General features: G+C 37.4%; 1 protein-coding gene across 1 annotated transcript; it reads left to right on the forward strand.

The window, feature by feature from the left end:
* Positions 1 to 615: 615 nt before the first annotated feature.
* Gorab (golgin, RAB6-interacting) lies at positions 616 to 17,294 on the forward strand. The gene is given in 6 exon segments (XM_005398171.2): positions 616 to 691; positions 694 to 765; positions 7,713 to 8,073; positions 10,391 to 10,492; positions 12,379 to 12,519; positions 16,600 to 17,294. Coding segments are annotated over 6 exon segments (1,185 nt in total). The 5' UTR covers positions 616 to 630; the 3' UTR covers positions 17,048 to 17,294.
* Positions 17,295 to 21,650: the final 4,356 nt, after the last annotated feature.

The raw sequence follows: 21,650 nt of genomic DNA on the forward strand, positions 1-21,650 counted from the left end.
TGTTCTCCGAACCAAAAAATGGGAAATGTTTCCGGGGAGACATTCCAGTAGCCCTTTAGAAGGACTACATATGAGCGACAACCATTCCTAAAAAGAAGCCACTGCGGGGAAAATATTCGGGGAGAAGCGCGCCTGCAAGCCCCCGTTCTGTCCCGTGCACGTCTCCTCGTTGGCGCACCCCAGTCCTGTTCCGAGCTCCCAGCCTCAATGCGGTCCTTCCCGAGTCAGCCCGCAGGGCGCTCGCACCGCAGCTCGCGCCCCAGACACACCTCAGGCTGGGCGCCGGCGCCTCCTCCCCGCGCGCTCCTCAGAGGACCACGGGCAGCCACGCCCTCCCCTTCCGCCGCCGACTCTGCCCCTTCCCAGCTGCCTACCGAGCACAGCCCTTTCTCACAGCGCCCTTTCCCTCCTTTGAGGGGAAGAAGCAACAACAGTAAAAACCAGGAGACAGGGCAGAGGTAAGCGCTGGGAAACGAACCCCTGCGTACTCAAGGCCTGCTCGGGCAGTTTCTCTAGCACTGCGGCACTGCCTGAGGCAGCCTCGACGGGACCTGCGCGCCAGAGGGGTGTGGGGTGGGGTAGAGAGTGACGCGCTGATTGGCTGCTTTACCGCGGCCTGGAAGAACCCGGATGTGCCTGGCCGCCGAGTTGGCAGTCGGGGCTGAGAGGATTGGGCACTATTGGGGTACGCGCAACCTGGGCGAATGGCGCAGGGTTGGGCGGGCTTCTCTGAGGAGGAGCTGAGAAGGCTAAAGCAGAATAAAGGTAACGGACTGTGAGTGCGGAACTCTGATTCTCAGGGCTAAGGGGAAGGAGCAGGGTAGCAACTTGGAGAAGGGGGCGTGGAAGGAGCTGTGTTGGCGTGCGGCTGGAGCTCTGAGTGGGCGGCCGGGATTGATGGGGCTGCAGAGGTGGACAGGCGCGAGCCGCGGGGGAAGGGCGGGCCCAGGGAGGGAGAACTGGGGCATCGTTTCCGGGGAGTTCAGTGTGTCCTGTGAAAGGAGTGGGACTTGGGAGAGGAAATGAGTCTGCTGCCGAGTTGTCCCTTACAGGGTGTGTCGAGTCAAAGAGTAAAGGAGGGAGGCACCGACTGTAGGAGAATTTATAGAAGGTAGTTACTGGGCAAAAGGGATCGAGAGACTGGGAAAACCCCGAGAACGTTGGTTGCCTTTTTTATAGTACACCTGGAATATTGCGTTGTCTTCTGGTTGCCAGATGAATTTTCGCAGTTGTTTCCTGCTGTTTAGTGTCAGCAAACCGAAAGAGTCTTTGAGAGGTCAGATGTGAAGCCTTTCTGTATAAAAATTGTACGTGCGTGCGTTCATGCGTGTGTGTGGACAGCCCTGGCCCTAGTTTCAGGGTCAGCTCAGACTTGTGCTTTACCTCCTGATTTACGGAGTAATCATCGAATGAGCTTGATTTTTAAAATATACTTTGATGAAGGAATTAAGTTTAATACTTGGCAGAAAACTTAATGATATGAACTGTGCTTTGCTTGCCACTGAAATTTCATCAAGATATGTGCGGTGTACCTGGTTGTGAACAACACTGGGAAGTTTGCAGCCACTGCTGGTTCCGTAATTTAAATACTACTTTATTTTAGAAGAAATTATAAGTCTTATCGTGCTTTTTATGTTTTTAGGAAATGGGATGTAGTTTGGGTAGCCTGTGCATAATTTAAAATAATCTGGGGCTGAGAATTGGAAAAGGAAATAAATTAATAACTCAGGGTCAATGTAGATTATCTAGATTGTGGAAATTTTGACCGGTCAGAGATCTTAAAAGATTATACGTATTACTACGTATGGTTTGCTGTCTAGCCTGATGCGTTCAAATTCTTTCCCTATGTGATTTTGACATCCATTCACATATCCAGATGTACACAGTACAGGATACCTTGTTTCAGATCTTCCAAGTTCCAGGTATTGGCTTCTGCGTTAAGGATACAAACATAAACAAAGCATCATTTTTGCCATCAGAGTTTATAATCTAATGAAACAGACCATGAAATAAAGTGAGAGTAAATGTTGTGCAGGAGTTACTGCCATAGCTAGGAGGAACCCCATTCAGCGGGGGATTAAATGGAGCTTGGACATTTTCCACAGAGATTATGTAATGGCAGAGATGAGTTTGCCAAGACAAAGAAGACTTAAATGATAGTCTAAATTAATTAAAACATTTGTTTTGTTTTTAGAGGTAAGTGATGGGAAACACCCAAACATGGTAGGAAGTGATGGGAAACACCCGCATGTGCCGCTGCTTCTGGCTAGAAATTATATTGTATAAAAGTCACATTTTAAATTCTTTGCAATTTGGGACAGGTAGAGAGTAGTTAAGGATCTGAACTTCAGAGTCCATGTTTTGATAGTGCGATGACAGAGCATGAACACCAACTCACTATCTAAAGCACAGAGAAAGTATCTTAGATCATTATATATCCATCCTCAAACATAGTAACTTGGATGAAGACTGCAGCTCTTCCTCTAAATCTTTCCCCTTTTGTTTAACAGTTGTAAAAGTCTAGGAATTGGATCTTTAATTTTTAGGTCCATCATAGCTATTCTCCAACCTTTAAAATTAAATAATTTAGAAAGATGTGATTGGTTGCAAGCAAAAATGAAGGTAATATACTCCAGAGACACTTGAATATACATTGGGGAATGTGGTTAAGAGTGTTCTTAACAGGCTGTTTATAATTTTAAAAAGAAATAACCAAAGTGTTCCTTAACAGGGGAGTGGATAAATAAGTGCTGTAGTCACTGGACTGATGAAAACATGTATAAATTCTATAAAGATAACATACAAAAGGAACAAGTGTCAGGCAGACCTGATACTACTTGTATAAGATTGAAATGTAAAGCTGGTGTGTTGTTTAGGTATAGAAGAAATCTGTAGACTGTCAAAGGAATGAAACAAAATTCAGGTTGATTAGAAGGCAAGGGAATGTGGTCAGGGAGGGCCAAGTACACAGAGAATTTCAGATGCATTGGTGAAGTATTAGTAATTATGAAATTAGGTTAAAGCAAGTTAAGCTGAAGTAACAATCATAAAATATCAATTGTTTAATAATTTTTCACTATATTGTCATGTCTAACTTGGGTTGCCAGGTGACTCTGCTACACAGTGACTTCACCTTGTCTTTTGGTGCTGTCGTATGGGGAGTTCACCATGGCAAGAGGAAAAGAAGATTGAAAATTGAACATTAGCAATTAAATGCTTTCACTAGTAAATGACCTGTGTCACTTCTACTTATATTTCATGTAATAAAAGTAAGTCTTAATTTGGGAAGGCAGGAAATGAAATTTTCTTATGTTCCAGAAGAGGAACAATATTTCTCTCCTTGAACAGCAGTTACACCTAGTATTATCATATTTCATTTTTCTATCCATATAAATTGGAAGAGAGTGTGTGTGTGATACATACATTTGATGTGTAATCTATCTTTTAATGAAAAAAATTAGAATTAAAACAATGCAGCTATGTGCTCTTAATTTCTAGTTATAATATTTATTTATAAAACTTATTTATTCCCACCACTCCCTGGTACTGGACATTGAACCCATACCTTGTACATGCTAGGCAAGCATTCCACCAGTAAGCTGCACCCCCGCACAGCCTCAAGACTATTTTTGAGGGGGCTGCCATACTGATATTCCCCCATACTTTTATTTTATTTTTTACTTTGAGACAGTTGCAGTAAAGTGCCCAGAAGACTTGAACTTGCCATCCTTTATCCTCCTCATCCCGCAGTCCTGGGATTACATACATGTCACCATACCTCGCTTACAACTTGTCTTTTAACTTTTATCTTTTGGTAAACAGTGTATGTTTAATTTTAATATATTCAACTTTGTCATTCTTTTTTAATAACCAACATTTTCTGTGGCTTAAGAAACCAGTCCCTTATTTCAAGGTCTAAAAGATGCTAATCTTCGTGTTTTATTTAGAGGCTTTGTTTTTCTGTGATGTGAAGGATGTATCTAATTTTATCTTTTTCATATACATAACTATTTTCCACATGTTTATTAAATAATCCCTCTGCAGTCAATTTGCCATTATGAGGTCATATATCAAGGCTTTACACAAGTATGAATCAGTTTCTGAATTCTTTATTCTGTTTCATTGGCCATTTCACCAAATACCACTGTTACTTAAAGATGTATTGTAGTCTTGATGTCTAAACACTCTAGTTCCTTTGCTCTTCTTTAGACATCTCCTTACTGTTCTTCAGCATATATCCTATCATATAAAACTTGTAATAAAGTTATCAAATTTCATAGAAAACACAGAAATTTTATTAGCATTGTATTGAATCCACTACGGGGGGAGCCAGGTGTGGTGGCACATGCCTGTAATCCCAGCACTCAGAAGGCTGAGGCAGGAGAATTGCCACGAGTTTGAGGCCAGCCTGTATTATCAAGTGAGTTCAAAGCTAGCCTGAACTGCACAGCGAGACCCTGTCTCAAAAAAAAACCTAGTATGATTCCAATATGGGGAGATTTGACATCTTTAAATTATTAACACTAACGCCAACATGGTATATGTTACCATATATTTAGGTCCTAGACATCTTGACTCTTGCTGGGTGTGGTGGTATAGGTCTGTTGATCCCATTGCCCTAGAAAGCTGAGGCAATAGGATGGCAAGTTGAAGCCAGGCCCAGTGATCAGTTGCCAGTAAGACCAAAACAAAAATTTTTTTTCAAAAACGTTTTATAGGGGTGTTAGTTTTATTCCTAGAAACATTATAATTTCTGCTATTGGAATTCATTCACTCATATTCTCTCTCACTCGTGTGTGTGCTAATGGGATTGAACCCAGGGCTTTGCACTGAGCTACATCCCCATCCTTTTTTATTTTTTATTTTAAGATGGAGTTTTGCTAAATTGCCCTGGGTGGGTTTGAATTTGCAGTCCTCCTACCTCAGCTTCCCAGAGTGCTGAGATTACAGGTGTGTGCCACCATGTCTGCCTGAAATATTCTCTCCTAAATTAAGGTTTTTGGATTTTTTGCCACTGATACTATGAGAAATACAGACAAATCAGAAACCAATCAGGCATCCATAGATAATACATAAAAAGGAAACATGAAGAGATATTCATTACTGCTGATGAACAGAGAATTACAAATCAAGAGTACAGTGAGATGCCACCTTATACTTCCTGGATTAAAATTAAAACATCTGACAAAAATGAAAACATTTGACAGTGTCCTGTACTAAAAAGAATGCATCCACAGAATCTTACACATTGCTAGAGGCAATGTGCTATGGAAAGCAATGTAACATTTCTTCTAAAGTTACATTTTTTATGACCCAGTAGTTTCTAGATATTATCTGAAGCAAATTTTTGCACATAAGGAGCCATAACAGCAAAGTTCACAGAAGCAAAACCTGGAACCAACTTAAATGTCCATCATTGGAAGATCAGCAGACTCTGGTTTATTCATACAATATTCAGAATGTATGACTACAGCAACATGAGTAATATGGATGAATATCAGCAATGAAATATTAAGATGTGTATGTCATGATATCCATTTTATATAGTTAAGACAACCAAATATTCTTAGGAATATTTGCAGATGCAGTGTGACTGATAGAAAAGGAAAGCAATGATTAACACATGGTTCATATCATAGTTATCTTTAGGCTTAATGTTTGTTGCCTTTATTTTGAAGTAGGGCCATGTGCTACTTCAGACATAGACATTGAAATTTTAGCAAAAGTGTTATGTCACTAATGGGTCAGAGCAATTAATTGCTGTAAAAGCATCTTCCTCAGCTCTCTTCCTCTGTCGTGGTGGCTAACAACACTAAATGGTTACTTGGAGCCGCGAGAGACTGATGAGGAGAATCCCCCTCCTGGCCTGTAAAATTAGCACATGACATTAATGAGAAATAAACCTTTGTTGCTTAAATCCACTAAGATTCCAGCATTGCTTCCTCTAATAGCATAGTCTAGATTTTCACAATTGATGTTTCTCTGTAGTTAAAAATCAAGATATTTTATATGAAAATATAAAATATTTTAAATATTTTATATTTATGGATTAAATATTTTATATTATCAATTAAAATTGTGAACAAGCAAAATATCTGGTTACACTGATCCAAATTTTTTAATGACAGCTGTTGACTATGATAACCATGACTATCCACTTTACACTAGAATTATGCTTCTCTGTTTGTCTTCTTAATATATGCAGCCCCTAGAAGACAGTATATGAAAGTGTGGATTTTGGCTTGTTTATTGTTTGGGAATGAAAAAAACAGCAGTTTCATCTTATAAGTAGGTTCCATAAAAATGCAAAGTAAAGTAAAAGCTAAGCTACAGTAACTTAGTTGCAGAGGACCTATTAATAATTCAGGGAATGGTTTCTGTTGCGAGATATAGGAAGATACTTTGCATTTCCGGGTAAAGTCCGTAATGGCATTGACTTTTGATAGTATTGCTAACTTCTTCAAAAATATTTTCTATATATATCTCGTATAATTCTTACATTAACTCCATGAGTTAAGGAGAGCAGATAATTTGCAACTGGTTTGGCAGATTAGGAAACTGAAGTGTTGAATAGATAAATGGCTTGCCTGAAGTTAGTGAACTGGTCTGTAGCAAAGCTAGGACTTTGACTCCAGAGCTTTTAACTCATTTGGGAAAATTTAAATAATGAGCTTGTGTTGCTACAAAGGTCGAAATGCAGAGTTTCAAAGTCCTATTTGAAGAACCCATAATGTCATTTTCCAAGCGGTTTTATAGAGAATGCTGTTTATAGATCTTATCAAATTTAATATAAATGTGAATCAGTTTCTCCATTTCTCTGCTTTAAGAAGTTAACATTGGCATAGACAGTTCAAAAAATATAATAGAAGAGTTATTATTTAATTATGTTTAAAAATATTCCCCCAATTGTTTTCTCAGGCTATTACCAAAATTAATTTGAGTGCATTGCTATAGAGCCTGGCTAGACTTTGGAACATACAAATTTCCATTGTTCTGCAAGATAAAAGGAAAGAAATGCAGAATTAGCTAGTATTGCTAGAAATAAAAGAGTTTATTTAATTGCATTTATTACAATGTCTACCTGTGTATCAACTTGCACCAAGAACTGTTAAAACTGAAAAGAAGGGAATCCCATTTGACACTGAGCCAGTGTTTTGTTTCAGAATAAGTGGAATCATAAGTCAAACATAAAACACATCAGAGAATTCCATTTTCTACCTAGATAGAAACTAGTCATAGAAATTAGTCATATCTTTTTTTTCCTTCTGTATTGAGGATCAAATCTAGCCTCACATGTGATGTGCAGATGACTTACCACTGAGCTACATCTCTGCTCCGTTATTTTTTTTGAGACAATGTCTCACTAAATTGCCCAGGCTGGGCTGGAGCTTGAAGTCCTCCCTCAGCCTCCCGAATAACTGGGATTATAGCCTTCTGCCACCATGCACCACATGAGTCCACTTTTTGACAGTTGCCTAACACACATAAATGGACTTCCTGTGAAGAGCGGATTAGTTTTTGATAAATATTAGCAGTATGATATAAAATCTACAAAAATGGCTGATTTTGTGTGGACTTTCAAAATAGAGAATGAGGTAGGGTAGAAGAAACTCTAGAACTATTATCGAAGTTCAGTGTCAGTGTTTTCTTAGAGAAATTGTGTTTATTTGTTGCTCACACAAAGGAATTTTCCATCTTTCTCTCTTACGTAGATTCATTTGAGCCACCACGCCGTCTCCCTGTGAAGAAAACCCGACAACAACTTCAGCGAGAAAAAGCCCTACTAGAGCAGAGCCAGAAACTTGGACTTCAAGATGGCTCAGCCTCTTTATCTCCAGGCCAACTGCTTTCTGCCCCCAAACAGAGTATCAGCACTCAGAAACCATATTCTCCCCCGACCTGGACTTGTCCTAGCCCCGCTGCATTCACTTCTCCTGCTGGTGATGGGAAACTACCGGGTACTGAAAGTCAACCCAGGGAAACAGGACTTGAGAATTCCCATGATGGGCATGAAAACTTGGAGGTTCTGCCTCCAAAGGCAGATTGCAAGTTGGAGAAAAAGAAAGTGGAATTGTTAGTAAGTCTATTAAGACTTTTACTTACCTTTTTTACCTCCATTGGGCTTTAGGGAAATAGGGCTGGTTGGTGGGTTTTAACATTTTCTTTGTTTTATATTCAGGCCTAGAAATGTGGTCCATAATCTACTAAAAAGAAGATCCATCTCCATGTAGTATGAACTAGGCAGTTCCAGGCATTTTATAGGTTTTATATCATTTAGTCTTTATAACAGCCTTACAATGCATGTTTTATTATTTTTACTTTATAGATGAGGCAACTGGAATTCAGAAAGGACATCTTTCTAAAGCTAAAACACAGCTAGTAAGTAATAGAGTTGAGATTCACATTTAAGTGTGTCTGCATTCAGAGTCTGTGGCCAATTATACTCACCAGAAGCAGTTTTAATAGGCGTAGTAGCACTCCCCAAATTGAATCCATTCTTCAGCTTCCAGCTGACATCATCACTGGCCCAGAAAAGGGTATTTATGAAGAAATATGACAGGATGGTCAAAAGGAAGAGTATATAGGAAATTAGAGCAACTAATTATACAATTCATTTACATCACTAGATCTTCCTACTTTCCTTCTTTCCTTTCTTCCTTCCTGCACTAGGGATTGAACCCAGGGCCTTGATACTGAGCTACATCTTCAACCCTTTTTTAATTCTGAAACAAGGTTTCATTGAGTTGCTCAGCCACCATACCCCACTTGTTTAATGTGTTTATATCAGGAAAAAAAACTTAATAATTTAGCCACATTCTTGTGAAAAATGCCATTCTATAATTCATGAATTCTGAAATAGTATTTGAGGAGAAACGGTGGCATCTGTTTTTTTTATTTTTCTGTGTTTTTTTTCTAATCTCAGATATGCTTCTAATCTCTGGTGATTGCAATTCTGTACTTTGAGTTTAAAATGTTTCCTGCTCACCACGAGTTTGTGACCAAGAATTCATTTTGACAAGAAATTCAGTGCTACGTGAATTATGAAACCTACACTGAAAGAGTAAATACATTTGCATATCTCTATGTGGAGTTTTCCAGTAAGGGCTTAAGACCAGTGGAAGCTAAGTCTAAATTGAGCCAACCAAGCTGGACAATTGACAGAAAAATTATTTTTTTAAATCCTTAGGAGAATATTCATGGAAGATAGTGTGAAGCACCATTGATAGAAAGGAAAGATTCTAAGGTTGTCATCAGGGAAAAGGAAAGCTATATTCTGCAGGCTGCTCTCAGATGACATCTGACTTCTCTGGGAGGGGAAAGGTGGACCAGAGAATGGTAGGAAGTAACAGAAGTAGAGAAGTGAGTTCTCTTGAGTTTCCTGGTACAGCCTGATGCCAAGACCTCGGAGGGAAATGAGCAAGCACTGGTTTGAAAAATGCCAGGTGTCAGTGTTGGTGACCATTTGGGAGGGAGGCTGGGTGAGGAGATGCCTACAAAGGTAAAAGTGGAAATGACCAGTGCTGATGCTGAGGTGGAACCTGTAAGAATGGAGAGAAAAGGACAGTTTTAGAAGTGGTTAATAAAGACTTGAAATCATGGCTGCCAGTAACAAGAATAAATAGCTTTGCTCTTGTTTAAATTGACATCAAGTTCATGACTTCATGGGAAATTTTATTATATTTGTTTTAGGATTGGAAGACAATACATATTTAAGATCTTTAAAGTTTTCTTTAGCCCAGTTCCATTTGACTTTAGCTCGTAGTACTTTCCTGTTTAGAAATTGTGTGAGAGATGGCACAGAGTCAGTAAATAGAAAACATATACAGTATATGGAGTAAACATCATCAGCGTCTTAAGGATGTTAAAGTGGTAGGGACTTTTCATCACAGAAAATTTGTAAGCAGAGCTGAGCTTGGTGGCATATGCGGACTGTGAGTTTCAGGCCAGCCTGGGCTACACAGAAGAGTCTCTGTCTTAAAAAAAGTAAACAAATAAACAAACCCACTTTTAAGAGGTTAGACATAACATCAACTACAGACCAATTTATTTTAACCTCCATTTTGCATATGATGCATAATTAACTTACACACATTTCTTCATATACCTCTTAAAAAATGCCATAGTACTCTGGCTTCCAGTTTGTTGAGTTCCTAGGTTATGTACATAGAATTGATTTCAAAGCTTTATGTAAGCCTTTTTACTTCAGATCATAGTCTATTTCTATTAGAACAGAATAATGAGCTGCAGATGGTTTCTCCTAAGAGGACTTTTGAAAGAAAATGTATGTAATTTGCCTAATTACACTTTATACATTGGAGATTGAGGCTTGTAAGGTGTGAAATAGGATAGTCTCTTATAAATTCATTTGTATAACTTTTTTCCTCCCTAGGCAAGAAAAATCTCGTTGGCAAGTACTCCAGCAAGAACAACGACTAATGGAAGAGAAAAATAAACGGAAGAAAGCTCTTTTGGCAAAAGCTATTGCAGAAAGGTGAGGCACCAGAACCAGGAGAGGTTATTCGTAACCAAGTCTCTACCTATATATATATTTTCTCATGGCTGTTCTAATAAACTGCTATTTTCTTTATAGTTGTTACTTTAAAGGCTAACTGAACTATGCTTCCTAAGGGATACTGAATTTCCACTTTTAATTTATTAAGGAGAACTTTTTAAGCATAAATCATAATGAATTTACAAGTACAGTTACAATTAAACCTTGAGGGCAAGCACTAGTGTTTTCAATTGTAACCATCTACATTTTCATAAAGGAAGCAGTAATTAGCTATTAGTATATGTAAGTGAGCAACAGACACAAGATTTTTTTCATTTTAATATGGAAAAGCCTTAAATGATCTGACTTGTAGAGCAGTAATTCTGTGCAAGTGACTTACACTACCACAGGTCTTAATTATTTCTTACATTTTCTTAAGTTTATCCTGTGCCCACTAATACAATATGTAATATAATTTGACCTTGTGTTGGTGACTCAGGCTAACCCTCCTTAGCCATGTGTGAGGTTTGGTTTTTCTCATACCTCCCAGTCTTACTTGGTTAGTGATCGCTTCGCAGGTCAGTAAAGCAGTGGCTGAGAACAGTGTGAACTGACTGCAAATATTTGCTGATGTTTTCCTTTTAGACTTCTTGAAAAATCTGGCAAAATTATTGTTTGAGGCTGGAGTGTATGTAGAGGCAGAGTAAGTTGTAAAAGGAAGGTAGTTGGGTATAAGAGTAATTCAGAATTTTATCTGTCAGAGGGACATGTGTATTTCAAATGCTTTTTCCCTCTCTACTGGTGTGTATTGATCCTCCAGGAGTGTGGGAGGTACACAACTTACTGTGTTTAAAAAATCACTTATGAAAAATTAATGTCCTCTTTTGTTTTCCCCCCACATCTGATTACTTTTGAAAAGCATTTTATTAGTTTTCAATTTTGAAGAAGTATGAATACTGTTTACCAGGGATTTTACAAAAACAATTCACAGGTTCAGCACATCTTAGTACTAGTGATTTAAGACAGAAATGTAAGGAAATGCAACATAATTGAATTTTTAATAACTGGATAGTTAAAATAAGAGTCTTACTAGTAAGTGAATGTTTGTAGGCAGATGTAAAAGATCAATGCATAATGTAGTGGAAATGAGAATGTAAGTTGCACAATCGTGATTTCATGTAGGATTTTTTTTTTTCACTTGAAAGTGAAATTTTGAAATGAGTGAAATCATGATTACAGGTTTATTTCTGTGTTTATTTTGTTTCTTACATATATATTGTACTTTGGAACAGGTAGTGAGGGGACTGAAAAATTATGAAGTTGGATATACTATGAAACTAGAGAAAAAAAGGGTGCTTTGATTTTGAGCCCCACAGTAGTTTTGAGAACCTGTAATTTTGCCTAGAGAACAAGAATCAAAGCAATAAAGGTGTGGGGAAATGGGTCCTAAGAATGCTTAAAAATAAGCCATACATGATGGTGTATGCCTGTAATCCCTCAGCTCTGGGAGGCTGAGGCAGGAGGATCACAAGTTTAAGTTTAACCTGAGCTGCTGAGTGACTTTCAATTAGCCCCTGCCTCAAAATAAAAAATTAGAGGATTAAAGGCCACCTTGTTACATTGTGATGAAAATATGTACTAAAAAAAATTTGGGAAACTACAGGGGAAAACTGAAATGCATCTTAGAGATATATATACCAAAATGCTGATAGCATTTATTTCAACTCTCATTCTTTTCTAATTTTGAAAAAATTGTATACTGCAATTTTATATCCAGATATCTGTGTGTGTGTGTATATATATATCTTGCTTTTTTGCGTATCATACATACTTTTCAAGTGTTTCTTTGTGTTTTTTTCCCCCTCTTCATGTTTCTAACTTTCTAGATCTAAAAGAACTCAAGCAGAGACTATGAAACTAAAGCGGATCCAGAAGGAGTTACAGGCTTTAGATGAAATGGTTTCAGCTGACATTGGAATCCTCAGGAACCGGATTGACCAGGCCAGCCTAGAGTATTCATATGCACGGTAAATTGGGGAAATTGAGCCTTGAACAGGGAATCTGGTTTAATTAATGCTTATTACTAGGTAGGCCAGTGGCTGCTGTATCTTCCTTTAAGTCTCCTAACAACCCCATTAACTAGTGTGTTTATTCCTGTCTTGTGCTAATTTCTGCATCTTCTCTCCTGTAAGGTCTTCCTTAAATCTGCTTCATCAGTTAATGTTAGCTTTGTTTATATGCTTGTTAGAGCATTTTCCTTACCAGTAAGACTAAGTTATAGTCTTACTGGTAAACTTTCAGCTGTTTAATGTTTGGGACCTCTATTAATCTTTCAGGATCTAGTAACGTAAATGTCTGAATGACTTGTCCCAAAACTGTGTTCTTCTAACACCAAGTCTTTCCATTAAAACTTTTAATTATTTATATGGTCTTTATGGAATTGGAGTGTAGTTCTCACTTTAATTTTCATCTAAACAAAATCTAATTATTTTGTAAACTTTATGAATATTTTAAAAGAAAATACCAAAGAATATTGAAACGTTTTCTGTAATTTTTTTTGTTATGATTATACTGTGTACTAAATGGTTTGCTGTATTTGTTTTTAACTATTGACATTTTTTATAAGGAAAAAAATCTTCATGCAACATTTTAAAAATGCACTAACACATGTAAAGAATTACATGGACCTTGCAAACAGATAAAAGGGCAAAAAGAATGTCCAATTTCAAGGTTTCCAGTTCCTTCTACATTGCTTTAATCATCCCAGTTTGTCTCTTTTCACAAGGGAATGCTGTGTTAATGACTCAGTTTTGCATCTCTCTGTAACACTAGAAATCAATCAGAATGCCTCATTAGTCCAGGGTAAACCACAACATTAGAATGTTTATATAACAATTTAATAAGGCGGAAATGCTTGATTGTGGTTTTTAATTCACTGTTTAGTGCTTAAGAAAGAGATTTGTGGTTGTCCTTGTCATACTTGTGATTGTTGTTGACCATATGCTCTGTTGGATGTAATGTAATGGAGCTGCCTTTATTAATTAAGTTTAAATTAATGCCATCAGTAGCTGATAACTAGAGGCTCCTGATTTCTATAATAAGATTGTTAAGGAGGTAACCAAGAGTTTATTCAGATTAAACTAAAGCTTTAATTTTTAGTGCTTTATTCTCTGGAACGACTTTGCCAAAAGATCATTTTTATGTCTTATGGCCTTTTATATGAATTATTCATATTATCAGGTACAGTGCAAGTGTCTCAACAGAGAAATATTCTTGGTTATGTTTTAATTCTGCCCTAGTGGGAGGTGGAAAGGATGCCTTTATGTGTTGAATATGATAGAAGGTATGGCAGTTTAACCTGCAGAGACAACCACAAAGAGGATGGAACTACCAGATAAAGAAGAAAACATCATACACTGTATATTCTTAATGAAATTTTAGTAAATTCTTGTATAATAAAAATATTTTACATAGTACTCTGTCTTTATCAATGAAAGATGTCAGTTTTTCATAGTGCTGTTACTGATATAACTATGTAAATGATGCTTGTTAAGGCAGTTCTTTAAAAAATTAAGCTCTTGAGCTATGAATCAAAGGAGAAGCTTAGATAGTTGTGACTAGAATCAGGGTTGTGACTTATATGTGCATAAGGTTAAGACAACATTTTCTAAATTTGTACTTGTGCTTACTGAGAAATTATAGATTGAAACTGTAGTGTTTTTTTGTTTTTTTTTTTTTTTTTTTTTTTTTTTTTTCTCCGGTACCGGGAACCGAACTCACGACCTTGTGCTTGCCAGGCAGGCGCTTTGCCGCTGAGCTAAATCCCCAGCCCCGAAACTGTAGTGTTATGGTCCAGGTCTCTACTGGAAGATCTTAAGATTCCCTGGATTTTTTATCTTAGTTCTGTAATGTGTGATACAGTGCTGTGTGCATAGAGAGTTCTTGGATGTTGAATAAGTCAGAATCCACTTTAAACCTAGCTTGCGCAGAGCAACTTTAGTATAGTTACTTCTGAGGAGACCAGCACCTGGAGCTCGCAAACTCCGGAGCTGCCACAGCTGTGGTTACTGTGTTACTGTGTGCTGTCTGTGCAGAGCACTTAGCACATTGAGAGTGGCCGTTCATTATGTATACCAGGAAAAATATTTCCTGTTTATCATGTGGGCTAAGTAGACAGCTCATACATACATGCACACAAATATTTTTAACTCACTTTATGAATAACTTACAGAAGTGAGAATAGAAGGTGTCATGGAAAACAACTTCTGTGTGAATGGAAACATACTACACAATTCATATCAAAATATTTGGTTCACTAACATGAAGAGGTGGGAGAATGAGCTATATCCTTTTAGCAATACAGGACAAGACACTTAATCTAATTTATAAAAAAAAAGAATTTTCTTTGTTCTTTAAAAGACTTGGACCTAGGGAGGGAAGAGTAAGGAAGAGGCCATAAAAAGAATTAAGGTGTATTCTGTACATGTACCACCTTCTTGTGATGGTCATAACTACATACTACAAACAGGTGCTAATAAAAACTAAATTTTAAAAATAAACTTAAAAATTAAAAGATTTCTAAGAGAGGATATAAATCATATGCTGGTCCATACGGGGAGTTAAAACTGCTCAGAAAAAGAACTAAAAAGTAAAGGTTAATTAGTGGAACCTGATGCTATACCAGAGAATAATGATTAAGTATAAAAAAAAATCTCAGGGAGCTGTGGCACACACCTGTAATCCCAGCTACTTGGAAAGCCCAGGCAGGAGATCATAAGTTCAAGGCCAGCCTGGGTAACTTGGCTAGACCCTGTCTCAAATTAAGAAGGCCTGGGAATGTAGCAGTGTGAGGCCCTGTGTTCAATCTCTGATGTCACAAAAAAAAAAAGGACAGGGGTACCAAGAGACAGTTTCTAGACTCTTTTAAATAACATTCATTAAATCATTTTATGTTCTTTTAAAATAACAAAACCATTCTATAATTACATTTCCAGTTCAGTGTGTTTCACTGTTATGTATAATACCCTTATTATTCTGTTCTAATGTATGCCCTCATACTGTGATTTGGTATTATCCACCTAATCCCCATGTTAGAGGTGCAGTTTGGGAAACTAATCAATATTTTAAATGTAAATCACTCTGCATGAGAATATACATATATGCTTCTGGACAAAAAGATATTAAATAAATAAACAAAACGTAAAATCTTAAGTGATTTATCTAGGGTGAAATACCAGTAGATATCTAGGGACCCATTTGGAAATGTTAATTTCAATTCGGTATTCATAAGCCTGGTCTGTAAATCTCTACTGACTTTGACTGGCTCAGGGTAACCCAGACTTGCAGAGAAGGCAGGTTTGAGCGTGGCAAGGGACATAATATTGATTTAACTACAGAGAAGCTTGTCAAGGCCCTGAATTGATACGAGAACATTCATTAGCAGGAATGTTATACAATGTGGAGATAAGGATCACTATCCGACAGAGTTCCTTTGGAGCAGTTCTTCTAACAGGAAGTTACAAGAGCAACTGGTTATTAAAGAGCAACTAATTCTCTCATTCTTGTATTAACTAAGTGACAATACAAAAAAAAGATATATGATAAATGAACGTTCTATAAATAAGAATTTTTCAAGTATAAACACCAGCTGTCTCTGTTTTTCATATTACTTTAAATACATGTTTGCTAGTATAGCAATAACTGCTTTTTGACTTCTGGGAAGTTCTGTTTCTCAGGAACCTGCCTGCCAGGCATTAGGCGAGAAGATTGGCCTGTTTGTACTGTCACTGTTTCACAGGTAGGCCAAGACTCAGCTAACATAGGTGCGCTGATTCACCCATCCTGGAGCATTCTGTCCTTGCTTGCCTTTTCTCCAGTCTTTTCCACAAGAAGCTGTGTTTTTTTCACTCCTGACTATTTGACCGAAGATAGGCTGTAGACTGCAGGACTTTTAACCCACAGGCTAACCAGTGGCTCCTGGGCTCTAACATGCTTTCCATGTACCTTTCTTCCCCAATGTTGGAGTGTAATTATTGTTTGTAGACCCTTTTTTGAGAATCTTCTTAAATGAAAAACTAACAGACCAATCTCTGTATTTGTCCTGATAGGAAGCGGTTTGACAGGGCCGAAACTGAATACGTTACTGCAAAGCTAGACCTACAACGCAAGACTGAGATAAAAGAGCAACTCACTGAGCACCTTTGTACAATCATACAGCAGAATGAACTCCGAAAGGCCAAGAAGTTGGAGGAGTTGATGCAACAGCTAGATGTACAGCCCGATGAGGAGTCATTGGAACTTACAGTGGAGGTGGAAAGATTGCTTTGTGAACAGGAAGAAGCAGCGAGGAAGCAAATGGGTCCTACAGAAAGGCTGTGTCAGCCTGCTGTGGAGAGTGTGACTTCAGGGCTTACGAAAAAGAACAAAAACTCTGAAGAACAAGCTGTTTCCCCAAAGGGAGATGAACAGTGTGAACATTCCAGTAGCATCTCCTGTCCTGGTCCAGACTATGCAAATCAAGAAGTTAATGATATTTCAACGGCTCTCACCTCGTGAAGTGCCAGTATTCTTTTCAACTAATATGATATTCACTACATTGTATTTTCTGCAGTAGGTTGTGCCCTGGCCTCTGATAAAACCCTTGTAAAACTGTTAATGTTTGGATCTATAATTAGTATTAATATGTTTGACCTTTCTAATTGCAATTTTATATCTATATGGCACCTTGATTCTGGCCCAGTTCTTTCAGTGTTCTTTTAACTGTTATTACTGAGTTAAAATAAATGACAAAATGATGGAAGTACCTGAAGCCTTTATTCAGTCTTCAACCCCAGAATGGGAAAACAGAAAGAAAACTACATTGTTGGAGTGGCTTTAGACCAGGTACATAAAGAAAACTATACTGAAGCAGAACGGTGACACACACCTGTCAGGCCAATACTTGGAAGACTGAGCAGGAAGATAGCGTTCAAGGCCAGCGTGAGCTATATATATATAGCCTGATAATGTCTTCAAAAAACAAAAAGAGAAAAATGGTATGCATTACCTAGTCAAACCATTTAACTTGCCCTGGGAGAAGTATTGAGAATGGAAGACCTATTTTATGTAATTAGTAAAAGGACACAAAAATTACTGTGTGAAAAAGAGCTGGGTATGGTGGTAATCCCACCATTTGGGAGGATCTCAAATTCAAGTCCCACCTGAGCAAATTAGTGAGATCCTACCTCAAAATAAAAGGGGCTGGGGATGTAATTCAATGCAGAAGGCTTGGGTTCAATCCCCACAATACCGGAAAAAAAGGAGAGAAAGGAGAAAATTACCTCTGGGTCTTTGCAGCCACACTGGAAAGCACAGCTTGAGAATAGTGTAAAAAACAAGACAATTTAAGCCCACATTTTTTTTTTTTGTCCTTTTGGTTTGTATTTAAATAGATTTATTTATTACCTGATTTTTCTTTTGTTGCTATAAACACATGCATATTGGTATAAACATACTATATATGTATGATTTTACTTTTAATATATTTTGTAATCAATGAATTCATTAAATTTAGATAATGAAAACTAAAATAATGTTTTATTGCTTCTTTTGATATATTTTCTTTCTGAAGTTATCTAATGTTTTATATGTTGAACATAAATAATCCTGTCATTCAGCAATTTAGATTGTTAAAATGATGACATCACTTTAATGAATAATTATTACCTGTTACTAATACATGTCCACTACATTATACTCTATGTGATGTGTATATAAATATTATGATTTTGTCACAAAAATCTGTGAGTACATTTTAAATTATGATCTATCAGAAATTTGCATTAAAGAGACTATATAAAGGAATTAATGACCTGTGTAATATTATGTCCATTATGTTAGGGACATAATATAATGGACATAATATAGGACATAATATAATCCTGTTTTAAATGAGTTTGAAGATATTCTGGTAACACAGGTGAGCTTTTGTACTTTTATATAATTTCAGTTGAATGTATAAATTACTGACTTCTCTAAACAAGCATTTATGCAGATAGTTATATTTTTTATTTATGAATAATGTACATAAAGATTGAAAGCTTTGTTGCCGAAGACATTTATTTTTCTACGAAATAAAAAGGTCTGATGTATTTACTCAGTCTTTCATTTACCTTAAAAACAAAAGTTTCAAATAGTTTAATACGTGTTCCTCTGCAATGTGCATCAGTAATGCATGCCAGCATCTTAGGATAAATGGAGCTATCTACTTTTCTGTAAGCCTGTTAAAATTCGCTAATAAAGGGACTTCTATAATACTGCTTAAGTACAGTACCTGCAATCTTAATTCTCAGTTTAAGTACTTAGGAGCTATATGATGAAGTAAAAATCATGAAAGAAGTGACTTGGACAAAACCTCAGAGAGATCTCATATAATCACTTCATTTCCTAGGAGTAATTTCAGGGCCTGAAATTTTAGTGGCACATTTTAAACTTTTAAAGTGCTAATAAAAGTTGCAGCTCTGTGTTCCTGATGTATCTCCTATGTGTCTTGAGTCAGGAAGTTTACTGCAGCCCTCTTCTTGACAGTTCTGCTTTATAATCCATGCAGGGATTTTGTGTGTGAAGTGCTTTCATATATGGTTACAAAAGGTCCACTGAAACCATTATTTAGCAAATACCTTGCTTGGTTTTCCTAGGGTGGTGTCTGAGTGCTCAGGTGATGATGTAAATGACAAAATTGTATTGCACCAGTTTTCTACAAAGCCAACTGTATCCCATGTGTGGGAAGAACAAGAACAAATGAATGAGAAATGGGGGCATATTGATATGAGGACCATATGCACTGGTTTTCCAGAATTGCCCTGTTACATACATCTTTTAAAATGTGACTGAAAGGCTTTGATAAATAAGTTCATGATTACCCAGTAATTGTTAATTTCTGTGAAGGAAATTATTGGTTTAGAATTACTGCTACAAGTTTGTTGGAACACTTTGTAGAACTGTTCTTTTGGTGTTGTCTCAGTTACTTCTCATTGCTGGGACAAAATACCCAACCACCCACAAGTTAGAGGAGGAAAGATGTAGTTTTCAGAGGTTTCAGTCCATATCTGGCTCCAAGGCAGGGTAGCATGGCAGAGGAGAAATAGTTTAAGGCAAGCAACAAGCCTGCTTTCCTTCTGTTCCTTTATATTCCATGCAGGCCACAGCCCATTGATTGGTACCACCCACACCCAGGGTGGGGTTTCCATTATCCATACCCAAAACTATCTTAAGTAAATTATTTCATCACAAAGCATTAATCCCATTATCACCTGCAATCCAAGCACCTCACAAAAGCCCCCACCTGTGAGCGCATGAGGCTTTCAGGAGACATCTAGATTCAAACCATAACGTGTTACATTTCTCTTCCACTTCTCAGCCAGAAGGTACATTTTATATTTAATTTGTATTGGTGTGGGGGTTGGGGAGTAGAGACAATCTTACTCTAGTTTAGGCTGACCTTAAACTCTCCATATAATCCAGACTGGCCTTGAATTTGAGGCATTCCTTTTGCCTTAGCCTCCTGAGTGCTGGTGTAAGCATATGCCACCACAACCAACAGGTGATGGTACATTTTAATGACACGAGTATTTTAAGGGCATAGTCTTTACCAAATTGTAGTAACTTTAACTTACTGTCTTAAAGCATACTTTTATTTGGTTAAATTTGAATTCTTGAGTTTAAGGATTCTTAAACTTTGATTCCCTATTACTTTTTAAAAGGTAGAGTCATTCGTGTGTGTGTTCAGAGAAGCAGAATCTCTTAAAGCATAGTTCTAATTGCATTGAAATAACTTGAGTTTTTAGTTGGATATTTTACCTCTCCATAATTCTGCTGAGTTACAGCCCTTGTATGTGGTTTATCTGTACTCAGTAAGAGCACAGCTGGTTTCCAAGTCATATGATAAAAATCTGTGATTGGAATTCCTAGAGCACGTTTCGTGGCTGGATTGGCATTTGAATTGTAGAGTAAAAACTCAGCTATAAACCTCACTCATTCTTTGTTTGGATTTAGCAGCACAGTACTCTCGAGAAGCTAATCAAGTATTCTGCCACTTCCTCCTCATGCCTTTGGCACAAAACAGACTGCAGTTATTCTGACCTAGGCCATTCTCAATGACCTTCATAAATAATGTTCTGGGTTTTTTATTTCTAAAGAGCTAAGTCAGCATTCTAAAAGGCCCTGATAGATACAACTCAGTTGGCTAGATAAGACCTGAGGCCACTCTGGATCTATGTAATTATACCTTTTCTCCACATAGATCTATCCCAGGCCTGATTTGGACCACTCTCTGGAGGGATGAAGATCACTGTGCTCCAGTCTGCCTTTACCTTAATGTTAGACTACTTATGCAAGCTCCTAATCCCAAGCAGCTGTCCTTAAAATGCCGTGTTACATATTTATGCAATTTGATGAAACTACCCATGTGGACAGCACTATTTCAGATGTATATGGTCTTTTTCTTTTTCCTTAAGCTTATACTCTAATTGAGGAAGCTGATTTATACTCATAAAGGTTAATATGTAACATATTTAATAATGACAAGCAAAATAAGTGGCTGGGACACTGAACATGGGTAATTCTCTAGAAGCCCCAAAATTTTAAATCACTCAAAATTGATTCTATCCACTTGATTGGCAATCTACGAATATCTAGGAAGGATCTTCCATAATAGTTCAATTTATCATTTGGCAACAACATATATGCTACCAAAATAAAAGAAAAACACCTATTTCAGACAATATGTTGAGATCTTAAGTTTTAAAAGTAGCTAGGCATGGTGGTTTATGCTTGTAATCCCAGTAATCAGGAGGCAGAGGTAGGAGGATTGTGAGTTCAAGGCTGGCCTGGGCTGCATAAAGACACCCTTCCCGGAATAAATGTATAAAATAACAGTCACCAGAGGAAGAGTGAATTGGTAAGAAGGAACATTTTTGCATGTCATTTATTTAAAACAGGGAACTTAAAGAATTTATCGGTGTAAAATCTCATCAAGTATTGGGTAAAAGAAGAACACATCTTTCTGACATGTTTTTTTCCCCCAGTACTGGGTCTTGATCATTTGGTTTTGGAACTGAGCTGTATCACTAGCCCCTTCCCCTTTTTTAAGAGAAGGTCTGGCTAAGTCACTACATTTCCC

This window comes from Chinchilla lanigera, unplaced genomic scaffold (assembly GCF_000276665.1).
Source record: "Chinchilla lanigera isolate Chin_1 unplaced genomic scaffold, ChiLan1.0 scaffold00061, whole genome shotgun sequence".
Classification (NCBI taxonomy): Eukaryota; Metazoa; Chordata; class Mammalia; order Rodentia; family Chinchillidae; genus Chinchilla; species Chinchilla lanigera.